The sequence below is a fragment of the Mustelus asterias genome, chromosome 24, assembly GCF_964213995.1.
Source record: "Mustelus asterias chromosome 24, sMusAst1.hap1.1, whole genome shotgun sequence".
NCBI classification, from domain to species: Eukaryota; Metazoa; Chordata; class Chondrichthyes; order Carcharhiniformes; family Triakidae; genus Mustelus; species Mustelus asterias.
The window spans coordinates 58861509-58885788 of NC_135824.1; the positions used below are offsets into that span (position 1 = coordinate 58861509).

The 24280-nt window shown below is 48.5% G+C and overlaps 1 protein-coding gene across 4 annotated transcripts in view; it reads right to left on the minus strand.

Moving 5' to 3' along the window:
- Nucleotides 1–24280, minus strand: part of clip3 (CAP-GLY domain containing linker protein 3) — a 62733-nt gene that overhangs the window by 16361 nt on the left and 22092 nt on the right. For all 4 annotated transcript variants that reach the window (XM_078241851.1, XM_078241852.1, XM_078241849.1 and 1 more), the window contains exons 4-13: nt 22021–22114; nt 20652–20813; nt 18308–18426; nt 14734–14970; nt 13636–13771; nt 11596–11724; nt 8258–8392; nt 5044–5167; nt 2179–2243; nt 336–408 (exon numbers count right to left, since the gene is read on the minus strand). In XM_078241851.1, coding sequence (XP_078097977.1) covers nt 336–408; nt 2179–2243; nt 5044–5167; nt 8258–8392; nt 11596–11724; nt 13636–13771; nt 14734–14970; nt 18308–18426; nt 20652–20813; nt 22021–22114 — 1274 coding nt within the window. The remainder of the gene's footprint in view (nt 1–335; nt 409–2178; nt 2244–5043; nt 5168–8257; nt 8393–11595; nt 11725–13635; nt 13772–14733; nt 14971–18307; nt 18427–20651; nt 20814–22020; nt 22115–24280) is intronic.

Below are 24280 nucleotides of genomic sequence, written 5' to 3' on the forward strand. Positions count from 1 at the left end.
CGGGGAGAATGTGCAGACTCCGCACAGACAGTGACCCGAGGCCGGGAATCGAACCCGGGTCCCTGGCGCTGGGAGGCAGCAGTGCTAACCACACTCCCAATGTAGCCAGTCACACCTTGTCTGGGCACATATTTTGTGGAGGAGGCAGAGACACAGGAAGAGGAGTGAGAGTTGGAGAGGGTTATTATTACCGAGAGAGGTTGCTGGGAAATATTAGACTGCAGTGTCAGGAGAGCTGGTCGCTAGCATTTCAGCAGGAGGTGGAGAAGGGAACCTTCACTATTCTATCCCTTACTTTGAAAACGCACTCAGCCTGATGCAGGGTAATGCCTTACCTGGATATAGAGCTCTCTGATGCAATGTCTTTGGGAGTCCTCACAGCTGCTAAATTCCTCTTGGGTTGAGTCACTGTGGAAACAGAAGATGAATCTTAGAATCACTGAATCCCTACAGTGCAGAAGGAGGCCATTCGGCCCATCGAGTCTGCACCGACCACAATTCCACCCAGGCACTATCCCCATAACCCTACATATTGACCCTGCTAATCCCCGACACTAGGGGGCAATTAGCACGGCCAATTCACCTAACCGGGAGAACGTGCAGACAACGTTTCGAGTCTGGATGACCCTTCATCAGAGCTCTATTCTCTCTGCACAGATGCTGTCAGACCTGCTGAGATTATCCAGCATTTTCTGTGTTTGTCCATTCTATGTTGGGGGTTTGGGGTGCGCACCGTCCCTTTAAGGGTACCAGTCACGTGACCCCGGAGATGGGCCTAGCTTCTCCCAGGGTGACCCTGGTTAAGCAGTCTAGCCCCTTACTGTGGGACAGTGCACATCTATAAAGCTTTCTCTGGTGTTAGTATAAAGTTTATTTATTAGTGTCACAAGTGGCTTACATTAACACTGAAGCAATGAAGTTACTGTGAAAATCCCCTAGTCGCCACACTCCGGCGCCTGTTCGGGTACACTAAGGGAGAATTTAGCACGGCCAATGCACCCTTAACCAGCACCTCTTTTGGACTGCGTGGGTTTCCTCCGGGAGCACCCGGAGGAAACCCACGCAGACACGGGGAGAACGTGCAGACTACACACAGACAGTGACCCAAGCCAGGAATTGAACCCGGGTCCCTGGCGCTGTCACACAGAGTTCTGGTCACCCAATTATAGAAAGGATATTATTAAACGAGAAAGAGTGCAGAAAAGATTTTCTAGGATGCTACCGGGACTTGATGGTTTGAGTTATAAGGAGAGGCTGGATCGACTGGGACTTTTTTCTCTGGAGCGTAGGAGGCTGAGGGGTGATCTTATAGAGGTCTATAAAATAATGAGGGGCACAGATCAGCTAGATAGTCAATGTCTTTTCCCAAAGGTAGGGGAGTCTAAAACTAGAGGGCATAGGTTTAAGGTGAGAGGGGAGAGATACAAAAGGGTCCAGAGGGGCATTTTTTCACACAGAGGGTGGTGAGTGTCTGGAACAAGCTGCCAGAGGTAGTAGTAGAGGCGGGTACAATTTTAAAAAAGCATTTAGACACTTACATGGGTAAGATGGGTATAGAGGGATATGGGCCAAATGCGGGGAATTGGGACTAGCTTAGGGGTTTAAAAAAAGGCGGCATGGACAAGTTGGGCCGAAGGGCCTGTTTCCATGCTGTAAATCTCTATGGTCTATCTTGTACCCTTTCCTACAACTGTGGAACTCTTTGCGTCCTACAATCTACAGGCTTCTGTTACCCGGTTTAACATTAATGGGATCACTCTTTCAGTGAGCCAGCACAGCACAATGGGCCGAATAGCCTCCTTCTGTGTGAAACTAGTCTCTGATAGTTCACCTTCCAAACCCACCACCACTTCCATCTAGAAGGAGAAGGGCAGCAGATACATGGGGAACACCACCACCTGCAAGTTCCCCTCCGAGCCACTCACCATCCCGACTTGGAAATATATCGGCCGTTCCTTCGCAGTCGCTGGGTCAAAATCCTGGAATTCCCTCCCTAACGGCATTGTGGGTCAACCCACAGCACGTGGACTGCAACGATTCAAGATGGCGGCTCACCACCACCTTCCCAAGGGGCAACTAGGGATGGGCAATAAATGCTGGGCCCAGCCAGCGACGCCCGTGTCCCATGAATGAATAACAAAAGTGCCTCTTTGCCCTGTTAAAGTGATAGAAACTTACTTGTTACTTGGTGAATCTTTTTGCCAACAGTGCCATCACTCAGGGGACCCTTCGGGCCAGCGATCCTGTACTTGCAAAAGAAGAAGACATTATTAATGTTGATGTCCCTTCCAACAGTGGCATATATCTCATTTCCTTTTGCAGAATAATGCAGTTTGCCAGCGTGGGTCCACAGGAAGAGAGATTTGAGAGAGGCCATTTTTTGGTTAGTTATTCCCACAGCAGATCCCGACCCACAGTGAAACAATGGGTCATAACTCCCAACCTCAGCATCCAGCTAAGAGAGAATGGGGTCATCGGGGGCAGGGGCCCCGATTTGGGGGGGGGGGGGGTGGGGGGTGGTTGGATCAGGTTCGGGGGAGGGGTGGGGGAGTCCCATGCAGCTGGGGTGGAAGCTAGCGATTTAAATCATTTTGTCAGGTGGTTCATCGCGCAGCGCGATTGTCCAGGGGAACCCGGTGTTTCCCGTGTCAACCCTAACCTGGGCACTTCCCAGAGGAATTCTCTGGGACGTACCCCAATCCAGATCCGACACTGGGGGGCCCAGTGGAGGAAGTTATGGGCCAATAAGACTCCCAAGCACTGTCAACATTTCATAGAATCATAGAATCCCTACAGTGCAGGAGGAGGCCATTCGGCCCATCGAGTCTGCGCTGATTCTCTTGACAGAGCATCTTACCCAGGCCCTATCCCCGTAACCCCATCTATTTGCCCCGCTAATCCCCCTACACATATCGGGACTCTCAAGGACAATTTATCATGGCCAATGCACCTAACCCGCACATCTTTGGACTGTGGGAGGAAACCGGAGCACCCGGAGGAAACTCACACAGACACGGGGAGAACGTGCAAACTCCACACAGAGTGATTCTTCTTCCAATGCCGGGATTGCTGACGGTGCAGGCACAATGGGCCAAAATGGCCTCTTTCTGGAGGGTATTAGCTATGAGGAGAAGTTTGTTCTCACAGAAAGTCAAGTACTAGTGGACATAAGTTCAAGATGCGTGGGGAAAAGTTTAGACGAGAAGTGCGAGGCAAGTTTTTACACAGAGGGTGGTGAATATCTGGGACGCGCTGCCCGGGGAGGTGGTGGGAGCAGGTACGATAGAGGCATTTAAGGGGCAACTGGACAAATACATGAATAGGACGGGAATGGAAGGATACGGACTCCCTAAGTGTATACGGTTTTAGTTTAGGCAGGCATCATGATCGGCGCAGGCTTGGAGGGCCGAAGGGCCTGTTCCTGTGCTGGGCTTTGTTCTTGCTGCACTGTAAGGATTCTACGATTCTATGATTCATCTTCCGAGGCCAGGATTGAACCCGGGTCCCTGGAGCTGTGGGGCAGCAGTGCTAACCACTGTGCCGCCCCTTCACTATAACTGTCTACTATTAAGAACATAAGAAATAGGAGCAGGAGTAGGCCATCTAGCCCCTCGAGCCTGCCCCGCCATTCAATAAGATCATGGCTGATCTGACGTGGATCAGTACCACTTACCCGCCTGATCCCCATAACCCTTAATTCCCTTACCGATCAGGAATCCATCCATCCGCGCTTTAAACATATTCAGCGAGGTAGCCTCCACCACCTCAGTGGGCAGAGAATTCCAGAGATTCACCACCCTCTGGGAGAAGAAGTTCCTCCTCAACTCTGTCTTAAACCGACCCCCCTTTATTTTGAGGCTGTGTCCTCTAGTTTTAACTTCCTTACTAAGTGGAAAGAATCTCTCCGCCTCCACCCTATCCAGCCCCCGCATTATCTTATAAGTCTCCATAAGATCCCCCCTCATCCTTCTAAACTCCAACGAGTACAAACCCAATCTCCTCAGCCTCTCCTCATAATCCAAACCCCTTATCTCCGGTATCAACCTGGTGAACCTTCTCTGCACTCCCTCCAATGCCAATATATCCTTCCTCATATAAGGGGACCAATACTGCACACAGTATTCCAGCTGCGGCCTCACCAATGCCCTGTACAGGTGCATCAAGACATCCCTGCTTTTATATTCTATGCCCTTCGCAATATAGGCCAACATCCCATTTGCCTTCTTGATCACCTGTTGTACCTGCAGACTGGGCTTTTGCGTCTCATGCACAAGGACCCCCAGGTCCCTTTGCACGGTAGCATGTTTTAATTTGTTTCCATTGAGATAGTAATCCCATTTGTTATTATTTCCTCCAAAGTGTATAACCTCGCATTTCTCAACGTTATACTCCATTTGCCATATCCTCGCCCACTCACTCAGCCTGTCCAAATCTCTCTGCAGATCTTCTCCGTCCTCCACATGATTCACTTTTCCACTTATCTTTGTGTCGTATTAGGCTGAGTGGGACCTGAAGCCTCTGATTCAAAGGGGAAAGGTTACCCACTGAGCCGCAGGTGACACCCTCAAGATCCGACACCCAGAGCAGCCAGAACAGCCTTCGATCACTGAAATCTCTGGACAGCCTTTAGACTCATCCAATGTCCACGGAATGAGGAGGGATGATGAATAATATCTCCTCGGCTAAAGGAGGAAAAAAATATCAAACCATGGGAGCAACTGCAGGGGGGGGGTTAAATGTTAACTGGCTCAGAGTGGCCTAGGGTGACTCCTCAAGTGTTGGAGCAATGAATTTCTTTAGTAAAACTTTTTATTAAAAAAAGGTGCAATAAAGAAACTTCATTACTCCAACACTTGAGGCCACACCGTGGGACATTCCAAGCCAATTAATATTAAATTTGGCTGCTTTACATGGGGCCCTCTGGACACAGTACAGTACAGCACAGGAAACAGGCCCTTCGGCCCTCCAATCCTGTGCAGCTCCTTGGTCCAACTAGACCATTAGAACACAAGAACACAACAGCTGGTATCGAATGAATGTTACCTCTGCACTCTGGAGGGAGGGGCAAACACTCCATACTTTGGAGAACAAGTGTAATACCGCACACCAAACACTGAACCATCGTGTTTCCCGGTCGCTTTGTCCAGCTCAATACCGTACCAGTACCCTGTGAAAAAAACAGCATGATGTGGAGATGAAAAAAAACAGCAAACAGCTTTGACTTATGACAGATAAATCAATATGAACAACCAACTTTTTAAGATTCATTCTTGGGACATGGGCGTCGCTGGCTGGGCCAGCATTTATTGCCCATCCCTAGTTGCCCTTGGAGGGCAGTTGAGAGTCAACCACATTGCTGTGGCTCTGGAGTCAAATGTAGGCCAGACCGGGTAAGGACAGCAGATTTCCTTCCCCAAAGGGAGCCAGATGGGTTTTTCCGACAATCGACAATGGTTTCATGGTCATCAGTAGATTCTTAATTCCAGATATTTTTTATTGAATTCAAATTCCACCATCTGCCGTGGCGGGATTCGAACCCGGGTCCCCGGAACATTAGCTGAGCTTCTGGATTCATAATCTAGCGATAATACCACTAGGCCACCGCTTCCCCTGAGCAACAACACAGATCAAAACCAAAGCAAAATACTGCGATGCTGGGAATCTGAAATAAAAACAGAAAAATGCTGGAAAACCCAACAGGTCTGGCAGCGTCTGCGGAGAAAGAAACAGAGTTAAGGTTTCGAGTCCCTATGACCCTCCTCCAGAGGTTTTCTCAGCCCTGGAGCACAGTCACACAGACTCTGGATGTTAACTCCCTTTCTCCACGCATACTGCCAGACCTGTGGGGTTTTCCCAGCATTTTTCTGTTTAAATTTCAGTTTAAATAGTTACTAGGCACCAGAAGCAACTAATAAAAATCAGAAAAGGCTGGGAACGCACAGCAGGTCAGCAGGGGGTGGCCCAGTGGTTAGCACTGCTGCCTCACAGCGCCAGGGACCCGGGTTCGATTCCCCGCTTGGGTCACTGACTGTGGAGTCGGCACGTTCTCCCCGTGTCTGCGTGGGTTTCCTCTGGGTGCACCAGTTTCCTCCCACATTCCGAAAGACGTGCTGGTTAGGTGGACTGGCCGTGCTAAATTCTCCCTCAGGCGCCGGAGTGTGGCGACTAGGGGATTTTCACAGTAACTTCATTGCAGTGTTAACGTAAGCCTACTTGTGACACTAATAAATAAACTTTTAACAGGTCAGGAGAGAGGAACGTAGGGCTTAGAGTGTCCGATCCTCACAATGCCTCATCAGATCATAGAACAAAGATCATAGAATCCCTACAGTGCTGAAGGAGGCCATTCAGCCCATCAAGTCTGCACTGACCCCTATCTGTGTAACCCCACATATTTACTCTGCTAATCCCCCTGACACTAAAGAGCAATTTAGCATGGCCAATTACAGGTGAAGAAGTTTCCAGAACGAACAGCCTTGTGCAGACTCGGTTCTCTCAACCCTGGCTCCTTTTTTCTCGATACTGAAGGATTGTCAACATCCATGAACAGGTCTGGACATAAAAAAAGTGACCGACAGAAGCAATGGCTTCACTGAGGGGCACTTCCTCATGGATTGAACATGAATTAATTCAGGAATGCCACCATCTGTCCACTGATACCCATGTCACATGTATTCCGTAAACTAGGAGACCAACATCTGTGTCAATAGATAACCCGGCTGCTGTTGGGGTGTGGTAGCCTCCTGGTTATGTTACTGTTTGAAGTTTATTTATTAGTGTCACGAGTAGGCTTACATTAACACTGCAATGAAGTTACTGTGAAAATCCCCTAGTCGCCACACTCCGGCGCCTGTTCGGGTACACTGAGGGAGAATTTAGCACGGCCAATGCACCCTAACCAGCATGTCTTTCAGACTGTGGGAGGAAACCAGAGCACCCGGAGGAAACCCACGCAGACATGGGGAGAATGTGCAAACTCCATACAGACAGTCACCCAAGCCAGGAATTTGAACCTGGGTCCCTGGCGCTGTGAAGCAGCAGTGCTAACCACTGTGCCGCTCACGGGACTAGTAAACCAAAAACCCAGAGATGTGAATTCAAATCCCACCAGTTTGTAAAATTCAATTCAGCTGGATAACTAAAACTAAAGTTTATTTAACCAACTCAATAAAATAACTGACTGTTAAACCTGGAGCTGAAAGCTGCTATCGGCTAATATAATGAGTTGTAAAATACCAACAGGTCTACAGCGGAGGAAACTGTTCTTATCTTGCCTGGGTCTATGTGTTGTTGATTACCTGGAATCATGTTCCAGAGTGATTTAGTATTTACAACACAGACACCAGCCTTTAAGCCTCAGTGTGGGATTTATCAGTGGCACAGTGGTTAGTGCTGCTGCCTCACAGCGACAGGGACCTGCGTTCAATTCTGACCTCGGGTGACTGTCTGTGTAGAGTCTGCACATTCTCCCCATGTCTGCGTGGGTTTCCTCCCACAGTATGCAGTTAGATGGATTGGCCATAGTAAATTGTCCCTTAGTGTCAGGGGTCTAGCAGGGTAAACATGGGATAGGGTTTGTTGTTTAATTATTTATTAGTCACAAGTAAGGTTTACAGTAACGCTGCAATGAAGTTACTGTGAAATTCCCCGAGTCCCCACACTCCGGCGCCTGTTCGGGCCAACGCACCCTAACCAGCACGCCTTTCAGACTGTGGGAGGAAACCGGAGCACCCGGAGGAAACCCAGGCAAACACGGGGAGAACATGCGGACTCCGCACAGACAGTGACCCGAGCCGGGAATCGAACCGGGGTCCCTGACGCTGTGAAGCAGCAGCGCTAACCACTGTGCCACCCTGTTGGGATTGTTGTCGGTGCAGGCTCGGTGGGCCAAATGGCTGAAGGGATTCTATGATTACTGGCAGGGTCTTGAACCCCATACGAGAGTCAGCCACATCGCTGTGGATCTGGAATCGCTTGTAAGATGGCAAGTTTCATGGTCATCAGTAGATTTCTAATTCCAGACTTTTATTTAAATCAAATTTCACCACCTGCCGTGGTGGGATTCGAACCCGGGTCCCTGGATTACTCGGCCAGTGACAATACCACTACCCCACCGCCTCCCCTGAGTGTTTGCGGTTCCTTCAGATCCAGCAACATTCCAAGGCAGGACGGTGGTTAAGGACTTGTTAACTGCTACAGAGATCGTGATGCTGGAACCTACGCCCCGTTCCGCGCATCGCTTCACGACATCACTCACCTGGGGCAAAGTCTGTTTTGCCGTAATACCGAATTATTCCTGGCTTCTGACCAGCCACCAGCACTTGGTCACCAATCTCGATCTTCACGCCCTCTCGATCGAGGCTGCCCACTGACAGCGACTTCCTTCTCAAAGCTGAGGACAAACACAGGGATGAAACTGGAGGCCATGCCAATGCAGATACGGACTGCGCGAGGTGCGTCACCTGGCAGAGTGGCTCACTCTTGGCAACGAGGGCCAAGCCTTTGGATCGAGTAGGGAATCACAACGCGCAACTAAATCAGATCACCAAACGGCGTGTAGCCAACAAGGAGACACTTACACAGGGAGGCCCTGCCCCTAATTAGTCTCATGGAACTGCTGTAGTAATTGACAATTGGTCAGGGAGCTTCAATAATAGTTGAGCGAGATGATAAAGATTTTTATTGCCTGAAATAACTCCTCAGAGGCCGGTGACCCTTCACCAGATTCCCTTTTATTTACAAACTCAATTCTTCCCCTTCATCCTTCAGATACAACATTAGAATCCGGAGTGGTGGAATCCCTGAACCCCCTCGTTACATAGACAGGCGAGACTCCCTGATTGAGCAGGGAATCGAAGAACAAAGAACAAAGAAAATTACAGCACAGGAACAGGCCCTTCGGCCCTCCAAGCCTGCACCGACCATGCTGCCCGACTTAACTAAAACCCCCTACCCTTCCAGGGACCATATCCCTCTATTCCCATCCTATTCATGTACTTGTCCAGACGCCTCTTAAAAGTCATTACCTCAATCAGGGAGCTCATATTCCAAGAGGCCCACCTCATGCGTCTTGTTAAGGTCTTTTATTTTCATTCATTCATGGGACATGGGCATCGCTGGCTGGGCCAGCATTTATTGCCCATCCCTAGTTGCCCTTGGAGGGCAGTTGAGAATCAACCACATTGCTGTGGCTCTGGAGCCACATGTAGGCCAGACCGGGTAAGGACGGCAGATTTCCTTCCCTAAAGGGACATTAGTGAACCAGATGGGTTTTTCCAACAATGGTTTCATGGTCATCAGTAGATTCTTAGTTCCAGATTTTTTTTATTGAATTCAAATTCCACCATCTGCCGTGGCGGGATTCGAACCCGGGTCCCCAGAACATTAGCTGAGATTCTGGATTTATTGTCTAGCGATAATACCACTAGGCCATTGCCTCCCGACTGCCCCTCAAATGAGGACTTAACAATTTAATTAACAGCAGAGTTTAAATTCCCTTAAGTTCATGACAGCTGCAAATGTTACACACAAAGAATATTCACCCACACGTTTTGACCTGTATTCACAGGTTAAATTAAACCGAGGTGCATATTAAAAGTGTTTTGTCACATGCACTGAGACTAAGTCACAGGAGGCTAAGGAAATTTGGCATGTCAGCTACGACTCTCACCAACTTTTACAGATGCACCATAGAAAGCATTCTTTCTGGTTGTATCACAGCTTGGTCTGGGGCTCCTGCTCTGCCCAAGACCGCAAGGAACTACAAAGGGTCATGAATGTAGCCCAATCCATCACGCAAACCAGCCTCCCATCCATTGACTCTGTCTACACTTCCCGCTGCCTCGGCAAAGCAGCCAGCATAATTAAGGACCCCACGCACCCCGGACATTCTCTCTTCCACCTGGGATGGGATTGTTGTCGGTGCAGACTCGATGGGCCGAATGGCCTCCTTCTACGCTGCAGGGATTTTATGACTCGAGCACAAATTCTCTGCTGATACTCTCAGTGGGGTACTGAGGGAGTGCTGCACTGTCAGGTACGCCGTCACTCGGTTGAGACCTTAAAACCGAGGCCTGTTCCTTGGGTCGAGGTAAAGGCTATTACTCCCAGCAAGGAGAAGTGCTTAAAGCAAGGAGTGATGACATTGCAGACGCCCTAGCCCGTGTTCGCTTTGAGTGAGGCTCCCACAGAGGAACACAGCCACCATTGAAAGAACAGAGTCTTCCTAAGGATCAACCTTCAACCATTCCCCACAAAACAAAACAAGACTAGCTGCTCATTCCGGAGGGATATCCTTGCTATAGAGGGAGTACAGTGAAGGTTTACCAGGCTGATTCCGGGATGGCAGGTCTGTCATATGAGGAGAGACTAAGTTGGTTAGGATTATATTCACTGGAGTTTAGAAGAGTGATTTTGATTTATTATTGTCACATGTATTAGCATACAGTGAAAAGTATTGTTTCTTGTGCACTATACAGACAAAGCATACCATTCATAGAGAAGGAAAGGAGAGGGTGCAGAATGTAGTGTTACAGTCATAGCTAGGGTGTAGAGAAAGATCAACTTAATGCAAGGTAAGTCCATTCAAAAGTCTGACAGCAACAGGGAAGAAGCTGTTCTTGAGTCTGTTGGTACGTGACCTCAGACTTTTGTATCTTTTTCCCAATGGAAGAGAGAATGTCCGGGGTGCGTGGGGTCCTTGATTATGCTGGCTGCTTTGCCGAGGCAGCGGGAAGTGTAGACAGAGTCAATGGATGGGAGGCTGGTTTGCGTGATGGATTGGGCTACATTCATGACCCTTTGTAGTTCCTTGCCGTCTTGGGCAGAGCAGGAGCCATACCAAGCTGCGATACAACCAGAAAGAATGCTTTCTATGGTGCATCTGTAAAAGTTGGTGAGAGTCGTAGCTGACGTGCCAAATTTCCTTAAGTCTTCTGAGAAAGTAGAGGTGTTGGTGGGGCTTTCTTAACTATAGTGTTGGAATGGGGGGACCAGGACAGGTTATTGGTGACCTGGACACCTAAAAACTTGAAGCTCAGAGGGGATTTCATAGAAACTTATAAAATTCTAACAGGGTTAGACAGGGTAGATTCAGAAAGAATGTTCCCGATGGTGAGGGAGTCCAGAACTAGGGGTCATAGTGTGAGGATAAGGAGTACACCTTTTAGGACTGAGGCGAGGAGAAGGTTCTTCATCCAGAGGGTGGTGAATGTGTGGAATTCACTACCACAGAAAGTAGTTGAGGCCAAAACATTGTGATTTGAAGAAGAAATTAGATATAGCTCTTGGGATTAAAGGAACCGAGGGATATGCGGGGGAAGGGGGGAATCAGTATGTTGAATTTGATGATCAGCCATGATCATAATGAATGGCGGAGCAGACTCGAAGGGCCGAATGGCCTCCTCCAGCTTCTAGTTTCTATGTTTCAGCTCGTTGCTCTCTGAGGCATCTTACTGAGTACACTGAGCTGATGTGCTGGCAGCAGCCACTACACGTGTGAAGGGCGTTGAGCGGTTTTTGGGAGATATTAACCAAGGCGGAAAATACTTCAATCGCCATCATACAACTCAGAAATTCAAATCGAGACAAAAGTACCTTTTTTATCTTTCTTTGTCTTCCCAGTCATTCGGGAGAAATCCATCCTGGGAGTTCTGGGTGTGGACGTTACGGATGAAGGAGTCTGATCGAGAACTTTGCTGATTTTAGACACCGGAGAAAAATAACCTGTAAAAAAAATGTATGCAAATTGGAAGTGTGAAATGAGCACAACGATCGCACAGCAGCACGGCGGCACAGCGGTTAGCACTGCTGCCTCACAGCGCCAGGGACCTGGGTTCAATTCCCGGCTCGGGTCACTGTCTGTGTGGAGTCTGCACGTTCTCCCCATATCTGCGTGGGTTTCCTCCGGAAGCTCTGGTTTCCTCCCACAGTCCAAAGATGTGCGGGTTAGGTGGATTGGCCGTGCTAAATTGCTGCTTAGTGTCAGGGGGGTTAGCAGGGTAAATGCATGGGGTTACGGGTATAGGGCCTGGGGTGGGATTGTTGTCGCTGCAGGCTCGATGGGCCGAACGGCCTCCTTCTGCACTGTAGATTCTATAATTCTAAGAAGCTAAAACTGTCCAATCCAGCGACTAGAATAGAATGCCTACAGTACTGGAGGAGGCCATTTGGCACCGAGAACAATCCCACCCGGGCCCTATCCCCGTAACCCCACATATTTACCCCGCTAATCTCCCTGACACTAAGGGGCAATTTAGCACGGCCAATCCATCGAACCCGGAAATCTTTGGACTGTGGGAGGAAACCGGAGCACCCAGAAGAAACCCACGCAGACACGGGGAGAACGCGCAAACTCCACACAGACAGTGACCCGAGGCCGGGAATTGAACCCGTGTTCCTGACGCAGTGAGGCAGCAGTGCTAACCCACTGTGCCACCGTGCCGCCCCATTTATAACATCCTTTGCTAAGAGACGCACAAACAGCTCCCGATCCCAGGCTAAACGAACCACTTAGTGTGGTCGTAAATCACACAGACCAGACAGGCTCTCCCAGTCAATCTTGGAATCTTGCCAATAGCTCATTCCAGCAGGAGTGGGGCAATTAAACTGAGTGCCCCAAACTCGGGTGGAATTGGGGAGGGGGGTAAAGAATTCTATTACCCTCCCCTCTCTCGGTCGCTGTCCAGCAACTCCTTTTTGTGTAAACATGAGGCGACAGCTCAACTCTCTTCCTCTTCCTGCCACAGTCGAATAGCCCGCTGCAAGAATGACAAACTTGGATGAGATACAGAGAGGGGTTCAGCAGGGCAGGAAGGCTGCTGTGGGGGTAGATGGAGTACAAAAGACCCCAGTCAACACAATATCATTTTGCAGAATTATAGAATCCCTACAGTGCAGAAGGAGACCATTCGGCCCATCGAGCCTGCACCCGACAACAATCCCACCCTTAGTGTCAGGGGGATTAGTGGGGCAAATATGTGGGGTTACAGGGATAGGGCCCTATCCCCGTAACCCCACATATTTGCCCCACTAATCCCCCTGACACTAAGGGGCAATTTAGCATGGCCATTCCACCTAACCTGCACATCTTTTAACTGTGGGAGGAAACTAGAGCTTCCGGAGGAAACCCACGCAGACATGGGGAGAACATGCAAACTCCACACAGACAGTGACCCAAGCCTGGAGTTGAACCCGGGTCCCTGGCGCTGTGAGGCAGCTAACCACTGTGCCATCTATTATATTTAACCTCTTCTTAGCTAGTTTAAAAATATGCGTTTTGGTCTCATCCCCTAGTTGCCACACTCCTGTTCGGGTACACGGAGGGAGAATTTAGCACGGCCAATGCACCCTAACCAGCACGTCTTTCGGACACGGGGAGAACATGCAAACTTTCCTCAATATATAATTAAGCAAATGAACATATGATGGTTGAGAGGTGATCTAATTGAGGTATTTAAAATCATCCAAAATGACAAATATTTCCTGCAGTGGGGAAATTCAAAGCCAGGATGTTGTGATCTAATTGTCTGGTGGATCCAGATCGAGGGGCCGAATGGCCTTCTCTTCCTATCTCAGTGAGAGAATCGGACCTACTTTCCAGATGGAGGAAAACCTCCCCGAGCGAGCTCTCCTTACCATGTTTCGGAGGGCAAATAAAATAGCTTATCCCTCCGACGCTTCCATCATTCTTGCCTTCTGGCTCATCCAGCTCCACGCCAATCCACTGCCCGCTGGCAAACTCCGTGGTGCCGCAGAATCGCAGCGTTCCGATCTGGAACAGGTGAAGAAAACAATCACAGGTTTCAATCTACAGGAGACACGGAGAGTGAAGAGCAAGAGTGCCAGTGAGTATAGATATGGGATTCACCACGGTTCTGTTTTTTTATTCATTCATGGGATCTGCACGGTGGCACAAGTGGTTAGCACTGCTGCCTCACAGCGCCAGGGACCCGGGTTCGATTCCTGGCTTGGGTCACTGTCTGTGCAGAGTCTGCACACACTCCCCGTGTCTGTGTGGGTTTCCTCCGGGTCCCCCAGTCTCCTCCCACTGTCCAGATTAGGTGTATTAGTCACGCTAAATTATCCCTTGTCAGGGGGGTTAGCAGGGTAAATATGTGGAGTTGAGGGCATAGGGCCTGAGTGGGATTGTTGTTGGCGCATTCTTGATGGGCAGAATGGCCTGTAGGGATTCTATGATTAGACTTTCAATTCCAGATTTTTACTGAATTCAAATTCAAACCTTCAACAGGATTAGACAGGGTCGATTCAGAAAGAATGTTCCCGAAGGTGGGGGGAGTCCAGACTAGGGATCATAGTTTGAGGATAAGGGGTAAACCTTTTAGGACTGAGGTGAGGAGAAATGTCTTCACCCAGAGGGTGGTGAATGTGTGGAATTCACTCCCACAGAAAGTGGTTGAGGCCAAAACGTTGTGTGATTTCAAGAAGAAATTAGATTTCGCTCTTGGGGCTAAAGGGATCAAGGGATATGGGGGGGAAGGGGGGGGATCAGGATATTGAATTTGATGATCAGCCATGATCATAATGAACGGCGGAGCAGGCTTGAAGGGCCGAATGGCCATCGCCTCCCCATGTTCTGGACTGTTGGCTTCTTGCCTAGATTTCTTAAGGTAAGCAGCAAACATTGGCAATGCGCAGCGCTGGCTGGATAGAGAAGGCAGGTGCCAGACAGCCGGTGTTACAATGAGCATTCGCCCCTCTCCAAAGCCTCCTCACCTTATCCGTATCCACAAGGACTCGGTCCCCGAGTTTCAGGCCCAGCGAGGTCAGCATCAGGTTTCCTGGGATGTTGTCGTAATTCGGCAGGGTGACCTTGGGAAGGTTGCAGCTCAGAGGTACTGCATCGAGCAGCAGCTGCTTCAGCTCCTTGGCAACCATGGCAGCTTCAGCCTTATCCAGAGTCATGTCCATTGGGTCTGGCACAACATCGGCCGGAACCTGCCCCTTCCGGTTCTGTTGGATGGGAGAAGATTCGGAAACCAAAACATTTAAAACAGGAGCGAGAGAGAGAGAGAGAGAGACAGGGAGTCTACTCATGAGTGAGGTATTCCGAGTATGGAGTGGGGGCGGGGCGGGGAACAATAGTGAAAAAGGCCAAACACATTTTTCTTGTACACTCCTGGGATGTGTACATCGCTGGCTAGGCCAGAATGTATCGCCCATTCCTAATTACCCTTGAGAAAATGATAGTAAGTTACCCCCCTGGTATTTACCTTTTTCCTATAGGCCATTTCAGAGGGGCATGGGACATGGGCATTGCTGGCCAGCCAGCATTTATTGCCCATCCCTTGTTGCCCTTGAAGGGCAGTTCAGATTGTGGTGAACCATTGTTGGTTCCCACCAGGGAGTGCTGAGCCATGGTCTGGCCAGTACTATGAGTCTGTAAATATGTTACTGTTGGGGTTAGGGTTGGGCTGTTCTACCTGTTAATATAGTTGTTATGGTACACCCCAGTCGGCTCCGCCTCCTGGGAGAGGTATAAAGGTCACTGCTCTGCCTGGTGACCCTTTAGTCTGGGATCGTGTACTGTATATGGTAGCTCTGTTATTGTTGGCAATAAAAGCCTTTATTTCCCGAGTACATCACGCCTCTCGTGTGTTATATCGCGCATCACAGATTCAACCACATTGCTGTGGCTCTGGAGTCACATGTAGGCCAGACCGGGTAAGAACAGCAGATTTCCTTCCCCAAAGGGGCATTTGTGAACCAGATGGGCTTTTAACAGCAATCTATCAATATTTATCCTAGATTTATTAACTAATTGAATTTAAGTTTTTGATTTGATTTGATTTATTATTGTCACATGTATTAACATAGTGAAAAGTATTGTTTCTTGCGCGCTATACAGACAAAGCATACCATTCATAGAGAAGGAAAGAAGAGGGTGCAGAATGTAGTGTTACAGTCATAGCTAGGGTGTAGAGAAAGATCAACTTAGTGCGAGGTAGGTCCATTCAAAAGTCTGACGGCAGCAGGGAAGAAGCTGTTCTTGAGTCGGTTGGTACGTGACCTCAGATTTTTGTATCTTTTTCCTGAAGGAAGAAGGTGGAAGAGAGAATGTCCGGGGTGCGTGGGGTCCTTAATTATGCTGGCTGCTTTGCCGAGGCAGCGGGAAGTGTAGGCAGAGTCAATGGATGGGAGGCTGGTTTGCGTGATGGATTGGGCTACATTCACAACCTTCTGTAGTTCCTTACGGTCTTGGGCAGAGCAGGAGCCCATACCAAGCTGTGATACAACCAGAAAGAATGCTTTCTATGGTGCATCTGTGAAAGTTGGTGAGAGTCGTAGCTGACGTGCCAAAGTTCCTTAGCCTTCTGAGAAAGTAGAGGCGTTGGTGGGGCTTTCTTAACTATAGTGTCGGCATGGGGGGGACCAGGACAGGTTGTTGGTGATCTGGACACCTAAAAACCTGAAGCTCTCAACCATTTGGTTCCCCCAATGGTCATGGATTTGCAGTTGTGTCACCAGAGTATGAGACCGGATTACTAGTCCAGTGACAATGCACTGTGCTACTTAATGTCGGGTTTGCTCAGTGCCTGGTGCTGGGATGGGTGAGTCACGTGGAGTGGGCAGCAAATCCACAGTATACTCGCTGTACATGCAATGTACACCGCAGAGACTGCAGCAGCTCAAGAAGGCATGTCACCACCATCTTCTCAAGGGGCAATTAGGGATGGGCAATAAATGCTGGCCTGGCCAGTGATGCCCATCCATCAATTAAGACCTTCACTCTTTCCAACCTTCGCAAATCCAGAAAATTTACTCTTGGATGCAGAGATCCTGCAACATTATCCCAGCAAAGCCAATATGAAAGCAAGTGTGACCTTAGCGTCCCTTTAAGAGATTTTTAAAAAAAATCATGATCTCTGCAGCTTAGATGATGTCATTGTGGGAGGGGGGGGGGGAAATCTCAGCAGCTCAGGGGACAGGAATTTCAGTTTCAGTTTGTGAGGTGGAGTGCTAAAGCATCAAGTCCCTCTCTCTCTCTCCCTGTTTGGTTATTGTTAATTCTGCTGGTTAGCTGAAAACAAGATCTTGCTTCCCTGCAGGATGGAAGTCTGCTGTGTTTTTTGGGGCTGGACCAGAGTCTCTCTCGTGCTTTGGAAAGCTGTCTTGTTCTCAAACTGCTCTGAATCACAGGAGTGAATCTGCAGCCTCATAAGGAAAAGAATCGATCCCAGTATCGAGTGAGTATTTGTCTGTGCTGCGTCAAACCTGTAAAAGGTTTTTTTGTTGTCTATGGGTTTTGGTTTTAATTGAAACAGTGATATTCATTAAAAGTTATACATTATCGTGGTTGTTTTGATTCTTGTTTGTAATTAATAAAGGTTCTTGCTAATTTTCTTACTGTACATGTTAACTATATTCTTAAATAAACTTTGTTCGGTAAAAGCTCCCTAGTGGGTCATTTGAATCATACCCTGAAGTGAAACATCTCATGCTTATCCTAGCCAAATTCAAGATGCAAAACTTATAATCCAGGAGGGTTCCATAAAACACTTTGGAGTTTTTAACCTGAACCATAGCACAAAGGAAATGGAATTCTCCGGGTTGAATAGCACAGGGAAGAAAAATCATCCGGCATTCCCGTTCCTTGTCTGAATCCAGCAACGCTGCACTGGAAAAGTAGATGGATGGAGGCCAGGTGACAGGATCTGACTCACAGGAACTGACAGCTCGCCAATGCTTACGCCTGAAGCGTGGTCAACTGGTGAGCTGCGGCAAGATGGCAGCATGGGCGGCACGGTGGCACAGTGGTTAGCACTGCTGCCTCACAGCGCCAGGGACCCGGGTTCAATTCCCGGCTTGGGTCACTGTCTGTGCGGAGTTTGCACGTTCTCCCCGCGTCCGTGTGGGGTTCCTCCGGGCGCTCCGGTTTCCTCCCGCAGTCCGAAAGATGTGCTGGGAGGATTATAAGTTTTGCCTCTTGAATTTGGCTAGGATAAGCATGAGATGTCCCACTTCAGGTACGATTCAAGTGACCCACTAAGGAGCTTTTACCAAACAAAGTTTATTTAAGAATATAGTTAACATGTACAGTAAGAAAATTAGCAAGAACCTTTATTAATTACAAACAAGAATCAAAACAACCACGATAATGCATTGACCCGAACAGGTGCCAGAGTGTGGTGATTAGGGGATTTTCACAGTAACTTCATTGTAGTGTTAATGCAAGCCTTACTTGTGACTAATAAATAAACTATTTGTTACGGAAAGTCCCCGGCAATGTGTAATCGGCAGGAGGAGGGGCGAAGGAGGGAATGTAAGGGTCAGAGAAGGAAGAGCTTACACGGACGGCTGGGTTTGCTCCGTGCTCAAGGAGGCACTTGACGGCCCCCAGGCACAGGTTGGAAGCTGCTATGTGCAGGGCTGTCCCATGGTTGAAGTCACTGCAGGTGGAGTTCAGCACTGCAAAAAAACACACAGCGGAACAAACATCTCAGATAATAGCCCCAAGACAAGAAAACAGACATCTCACAAACACGGGCGGCAGGGAGATTGAAATCTCCTAATTTCAGGGCACCATTTAGGACTCAAACCATAAAAAGGATGGAAGGTACCATCATAGAAACATAGAGAAGCAGGAGTAGACCATTCGGCCCTTCGAGCCTGCTCCGCCATTCAGTATCATGGCTGATCATCAAATTTAATATCCTGTTCCCACCACCATCCCACCACCCACCCCTCCCTCCCCACAATATCCCTTGATCCCGTTAGCCCCAAGCACAATGGGTAGCACTGCTATCTCACAGTGGCAGAGACCTGGGTTCAATTCTGGCCTCGGGTCACTGTCTGTGTGGAGTTTGCACGTTCTCCCCGTGTCTGCGTGGGTTTCCTACGGGTGCTCCGGTTTCCTCCCACACTCCAAAGATGTGCAGGGTTAGGTGGATTAGCCATGATTAAATTGACCCTTAGTGTCAGGGGGACTAGCTGGGGTAAATATGTGTGGTTACGGGTATAGGGCCTAGGTGGGATTGTGGTCGGTGCAGACTCGATGGGCCAAATGGCCTCCTTCTGCACTGTAGGGATTCTATGATTGTATATCTAATTTCTTCTTGAAATCACACAACGTTTTGGCCTCAACTACTTTCTGTGGGAGTGAATTCCACACATTCACCACCCTCTGGGTGAAGAAATTTCTCCTCACCTCAGTCCTAAAAGGTTTACCCCTTATCCTCAAACTATGACCCCTAGTTCTGGACTCCCCCACCTTTGGGAACATTCTTTCTGAATCTACCCTGTCTAACCCTGTTAGAATTTTATAAGTTTCTATGAGATCCCCTCTCACTCTTCTAAACTCCAATGAATAGAATCATAACCGATTTAGGGCAGGATTTTCCAGCCTCGCTCGTCCCAAAACTGGAAAATCCCACCTGAGGTCAATGGACCTTTGCATTGTCCACCCCCCCCCCCACCCCCCACCCCCCCTTACGATTCCTGTGGCAGGCGGGATGGGAAAATTCCCCCCATAGCCTCTCCTCATAATGATCACTACACCCCATATAAAAACTCATAGACACGCGTGCCAGGGACTGAGAGAGAATGAGAGATGTGGAATGTGCCTGACTGTTCTTGCAATGGGCCAGCACAGACAGGATGGGCCAAAGAGCCTCTTTCCGCGCTACAAGTTTCTATAATTCAATGAAAACAAGCCCTTGCATTTGTTGCGAAGTTGGTATTGGTAAAATTGTCCTTAAAATGGTAATTTTTTTTCCTGTACTTAAGAGTTTTTAAAAGAAAGGAAGTTACAGGTGCATAAAGAGTACACAGACTGAAATATTATATCGAGAGGCCAGGCAGTGATGTTGCCAAGGCAACAGACTGTTTTTGAATTTTGCCCAATCAATTTAAATTAGGCGCTTGAATAACAGCAGCCTATTAGATTTGAATTTGAAGTTTTGGTAACCTGAGAACCAATCCTATTGTGGGGATGTTGATATGTGATCAGGGGTATAAGACAGTTCTCAGCTCGAGAGAGGCAGACGGCAACTGCTTTCTCACTGACACAGCTAATAGCTTTCACTCAAAGTCTCATCTGAATAGAAGAGGTACTAAAAGAAAGCTTCATCTTGATAGTAAAGCTATCAAAGAAGACAGAAGATTCCGGAGGATAAAACCTGGTTGTATTTTGAGTGACTAAAAAATGCTTTTTTTTGTTAATAAGTGGGAATCGTATTTATCTAAACAACATTCCATTAGAATAATGTTTTATTGGGTTTGTTAATAGTTTAGTTCACCGGTTCACTGTTAGTTCGATGAATAAAGTGTTACTTGTTGATTTTACAGGGAGAATCTTAGGTGGTTATTTTGATTGAGCCATTAAAAGTTGCTGACGCGCAGATCGTGCTATTTCTCACACCCACTTTAACAGATTATAAAGCGAGGTATTCCTCTGTGAGTGTTAGCTCTCAGAGAGGGGATAAACCTCCCTCTTTATAACACATTGGACTGCTGTACAGCTGCCACTCTCAGATTCCCATCAGTAACAGAACAGTCACAGTGCCAGGAGGTAGAGTTTCTCAACACGCTAAGGGGTTTTTGTAGCCATGGACGCGGGGAGAACAGCGGAGAATCCCAGGCCCGTGACGGCGCCTGAGGCGATCGGATGCCAGCGGTCTGCCCCCCCCCCCTACCTTTGGGTTTGTGAGCCTTCAGGAGGATGCGGGTTATCTCGGGTACATCGAAGTAAGCGGCGTAGTGAAGGGCGCTCATGTTGGTCCATCGACTACGAAGCCCCACGTCTGCCCCCAGAGAGATCAGCTGGTTGCACAGACGCACGGCGGCCACAGGATCCCCTAGACCGAGCACAAATACATGACTTAACATCAACAACTTGCATTGAGATAGCGCCTTTAACACAGTGCAGGATATTCCGGTTGCGCCCACCCCAAGATCGGAAATTTCTGTCTGAGGTCAACGGATCTATACACGGTCTGTCAAATTTTCCCTCCCACCCGCGTCGATTCCGGCGAGACTGGAAAATTTACCCCGAGTAAAACATCTCCAGATATTCACGCCAGAATTAACAAACAAAATTTGACATTGAGCCACACAAGAGGATATTTGGACCGATGATCAAATGCTTGGTCAAACAGGGTAGGTTTTGGGAACGTCTTAGGAGAGAAAGCTGGAGAGTTTTACGCAAGGAACTCCGGAGCTTAGGACCACAGGCAACTGAAGACACGGCCGCCAATGATGGAGCGATTAAAATTGGAGATGTCCAGGGGGCCAGAATTGGAGGAGCGCACAGGTCTTGGAGGAACTTGAATATAAAGATGAGAATAATAAAATTAAGGTATCAGTGGATTGGGAGCCAATGGAGGTCTCAGCGAGCACAGAGGGGGCAGTTTAAATGATCAGAACTTATTGCAAGTTAGGATCTTGGCAGCAGAGTTTTGGATGAGTTTTCAAATTTACAAAAAGGATTAAAATGAAAACCGCTGCATTTTAATTTGCCCTCAGTGAATTGAAATGACACTTCATCAACATTCATTGGAAACACGCAGCAACAAACCCGTTTCTTTAAAGTTGTGTTGTGGGCTCTCTGATCGCTCTTAAGAGATTGGGTAAGCACATTGTAGGTTAATTTATTAAGACTAGGCACATGAGGACAGTCTTACATTGTTGTGAAGCTTCGAGACACTAAGAGCTGTGCGTGAGTGCTCTGCTCAAGGCAAAAGTGAAATTAAGACTGGATCATGTGATACACTTCCCTCCTAGTGATGTCATGCGGATTCCCTTAAAGGTGCATTACCACATCAAGGAAGTCATAACAAGCATGCAATGCCCGACTTGGAGCACAATTTCATGGAAATATCCCCACCCCTCCCGGAGTTTATTCCCAATCCACCCTCACTGTTTTTGGGAAGAGGGAGGTTTGTTCACATCCGAGCTGCAGATGTCAGAGTTGGGAACAAAAGCGTTCTCCCATTCCCCTCCATTCCCATTCCCGGGTCTCGGAATGTAACCTGCTCGGCCACTCACTGTAAACCCAACGCTTACCGACGCCATGTGCTCCTGCCTTGCAGGCATAGTGCAGCAAGGTCATATCGGTCAGGCCATCCCGGTCGTTGACGTGGCAACCTCGCTTGAGAATCTGGATCGACAGAAAGAGCAAGAGGAGACTTCAATATCGCAAAACAAACCAGAGTCCCGTTAATCACCCAACCCGCGTTCTGTAAATCGGCCTGACACATGTAAGGAAGCTGATTGCTGAAAGTTGACCAATGGGTTAGTGTGGAATAAATGTATTTAATTATCAATAGTCTGGGCCTCCAGACACCCCTGCGGTACTGAGGGAGTGCTGCACTGTCAGAGGTGCTGCCTTCCCTTCGAGATATTAAATCAAGGCCTTATCTCCCTCTCTCAGATAGATGTAAAACATCACATAGCACGGTGGCACAGTGGTTAGCGCCGCTGCCTCACAGCGCCAGGGACCCGGGTTCAATTCCCAGCTCGGGTGACTGTGTGGAGTTTGCACATTCTCCCCGTGTCTGCGTGGGTTTCCTCCGGGTGCTCCGATTTCCTCCCACAGTCCGAAAGACGTGCTGGTTAGGTGCTAAATTCTCCCTCAGTGTACCCGAACAGGGCGCCGGAGTGTGGCGATTGGGGGAATTTCACAGTAACTTCATTGCAGTGTCAATGTGAGCCGACTTGTGACACTAATAAATAAACCATTCACTGAAGTCCCTCATTCCTGGTCCCATTCTCGGGAATCTCCTCCCCAACGCTCTCCAAGGCTTTGGACATCCTGTCTGAAGTGAGGTAATCGGAAATGCACACAATTCTCCGACAGAGTGACTTAGAGAAGGAAAAACTAATAAGCAAGGAATTGGCACACTTAGATTGGGTTTCCAATCTGTCACATTAACCTGGGCGGCACGGTGGCACAGTGGTTAGCACTGCTGCCTCACAGCGCCAAGGACCCGGGTTCGATTCCGGCCTTGGGTTACTGTCTGTGCGGAGTCTGCATGTTCTGCCCGTATCCACGTGGGTTTCCTCCGGGTGCTCTAGTTTCCTCCCACAGTCCAAATATGTGCGGGTTTGGGGGATTGGCCATGCTAAATTGCCTCTTAGTGACAGGGATATTAGGAAGGTAAATGCATGGGGTTATGGGGATAGGGCCTGGGTGGGATTGTTGTGGGTGCAGACTCAATGGGCCGAATGGCCTCCTTTTGCACTGTAGGGATTCGATGAAACCTGGAAGCCGCCCGCACAGAGGGCTGTTAAAGCTGGTGCGAGGAGGAGAGTCGATTGAAAATGTAAACATTGCGACTGATAAGATTCTCCCGAGAAAAGAATACGATAAAGTTTACGGAACCAATGCTAAAGACCGAGATAAGCCACGATCTCACTCAATGGTATAGCAGGCTCAAGGGGCTGAATGGCCTCCTGTCCCTCGACTCCTGTGTGAGTAGAAACCTCGAGGAACAAATCTTTCCAAACGCCGATTGCTAGGTTGTTCTTTATTGCACCCCTTACCTCACCGCAGCTCTGAAGGTCAGACTTATAGACAGGGACAGTAATGATCTCAGCTTCTGTCTCAGGGAGTCACTGCATCGGGTGTAAAATCAATCACTAACATACAGTTACAGTCGGGTTGAACTGGATAACACCGACTCTTCATCAAGAAAATATACTGCTCTGTGGAATCAATAGACCCCTGGGCTTTCAGCCAATAACGTCCATCATTCCCAGCCGTCGCCTGACCCTAGTAATGCTTCATAAGTAGCCTCTCTTTTCTCTCCTGTGTAACGGGGCTGTTTTCTTTGTGTGTTCTTTTATTTTCCAGACAAGAGGAGGACAGTAACGCGCAGGCGAGTGATCGACTCCACTGCAGAAACAGTGGGGGGGGGGGGGGGGGTACAGTTTTGGATTACTCAAGCAGAGAGCTAGTACAGGAATCATAGGCTGAAAGGCCTCCCCAGTCTGCTGAAGGAGCTAGTGGATCTGGGGAGGAAGAAGAGGAATAAGAATAAGAGCAGCACTCCGAAAGCTTGTGGCTTTTGCTACCAAATAAACCTGTTGGACTTTAACCTCGTGTTGTTAAACTTCTCATAGAATCCTAGAAACCCTACAGTGCAGAAGGAGGCCATTCGGCCCATCGAGTCTGCACCGACCACAATCCCACCCAGGCCCTACCCCCACATATTTACCTGCTAATCCCTCTAACCTACACATCTCAGGACTCTAAGGGGCAATTTTTAACCTGGCCAATCAAACTAACCCGCACATCTTTGGACTGTGGGAGGAAACCGGAGCA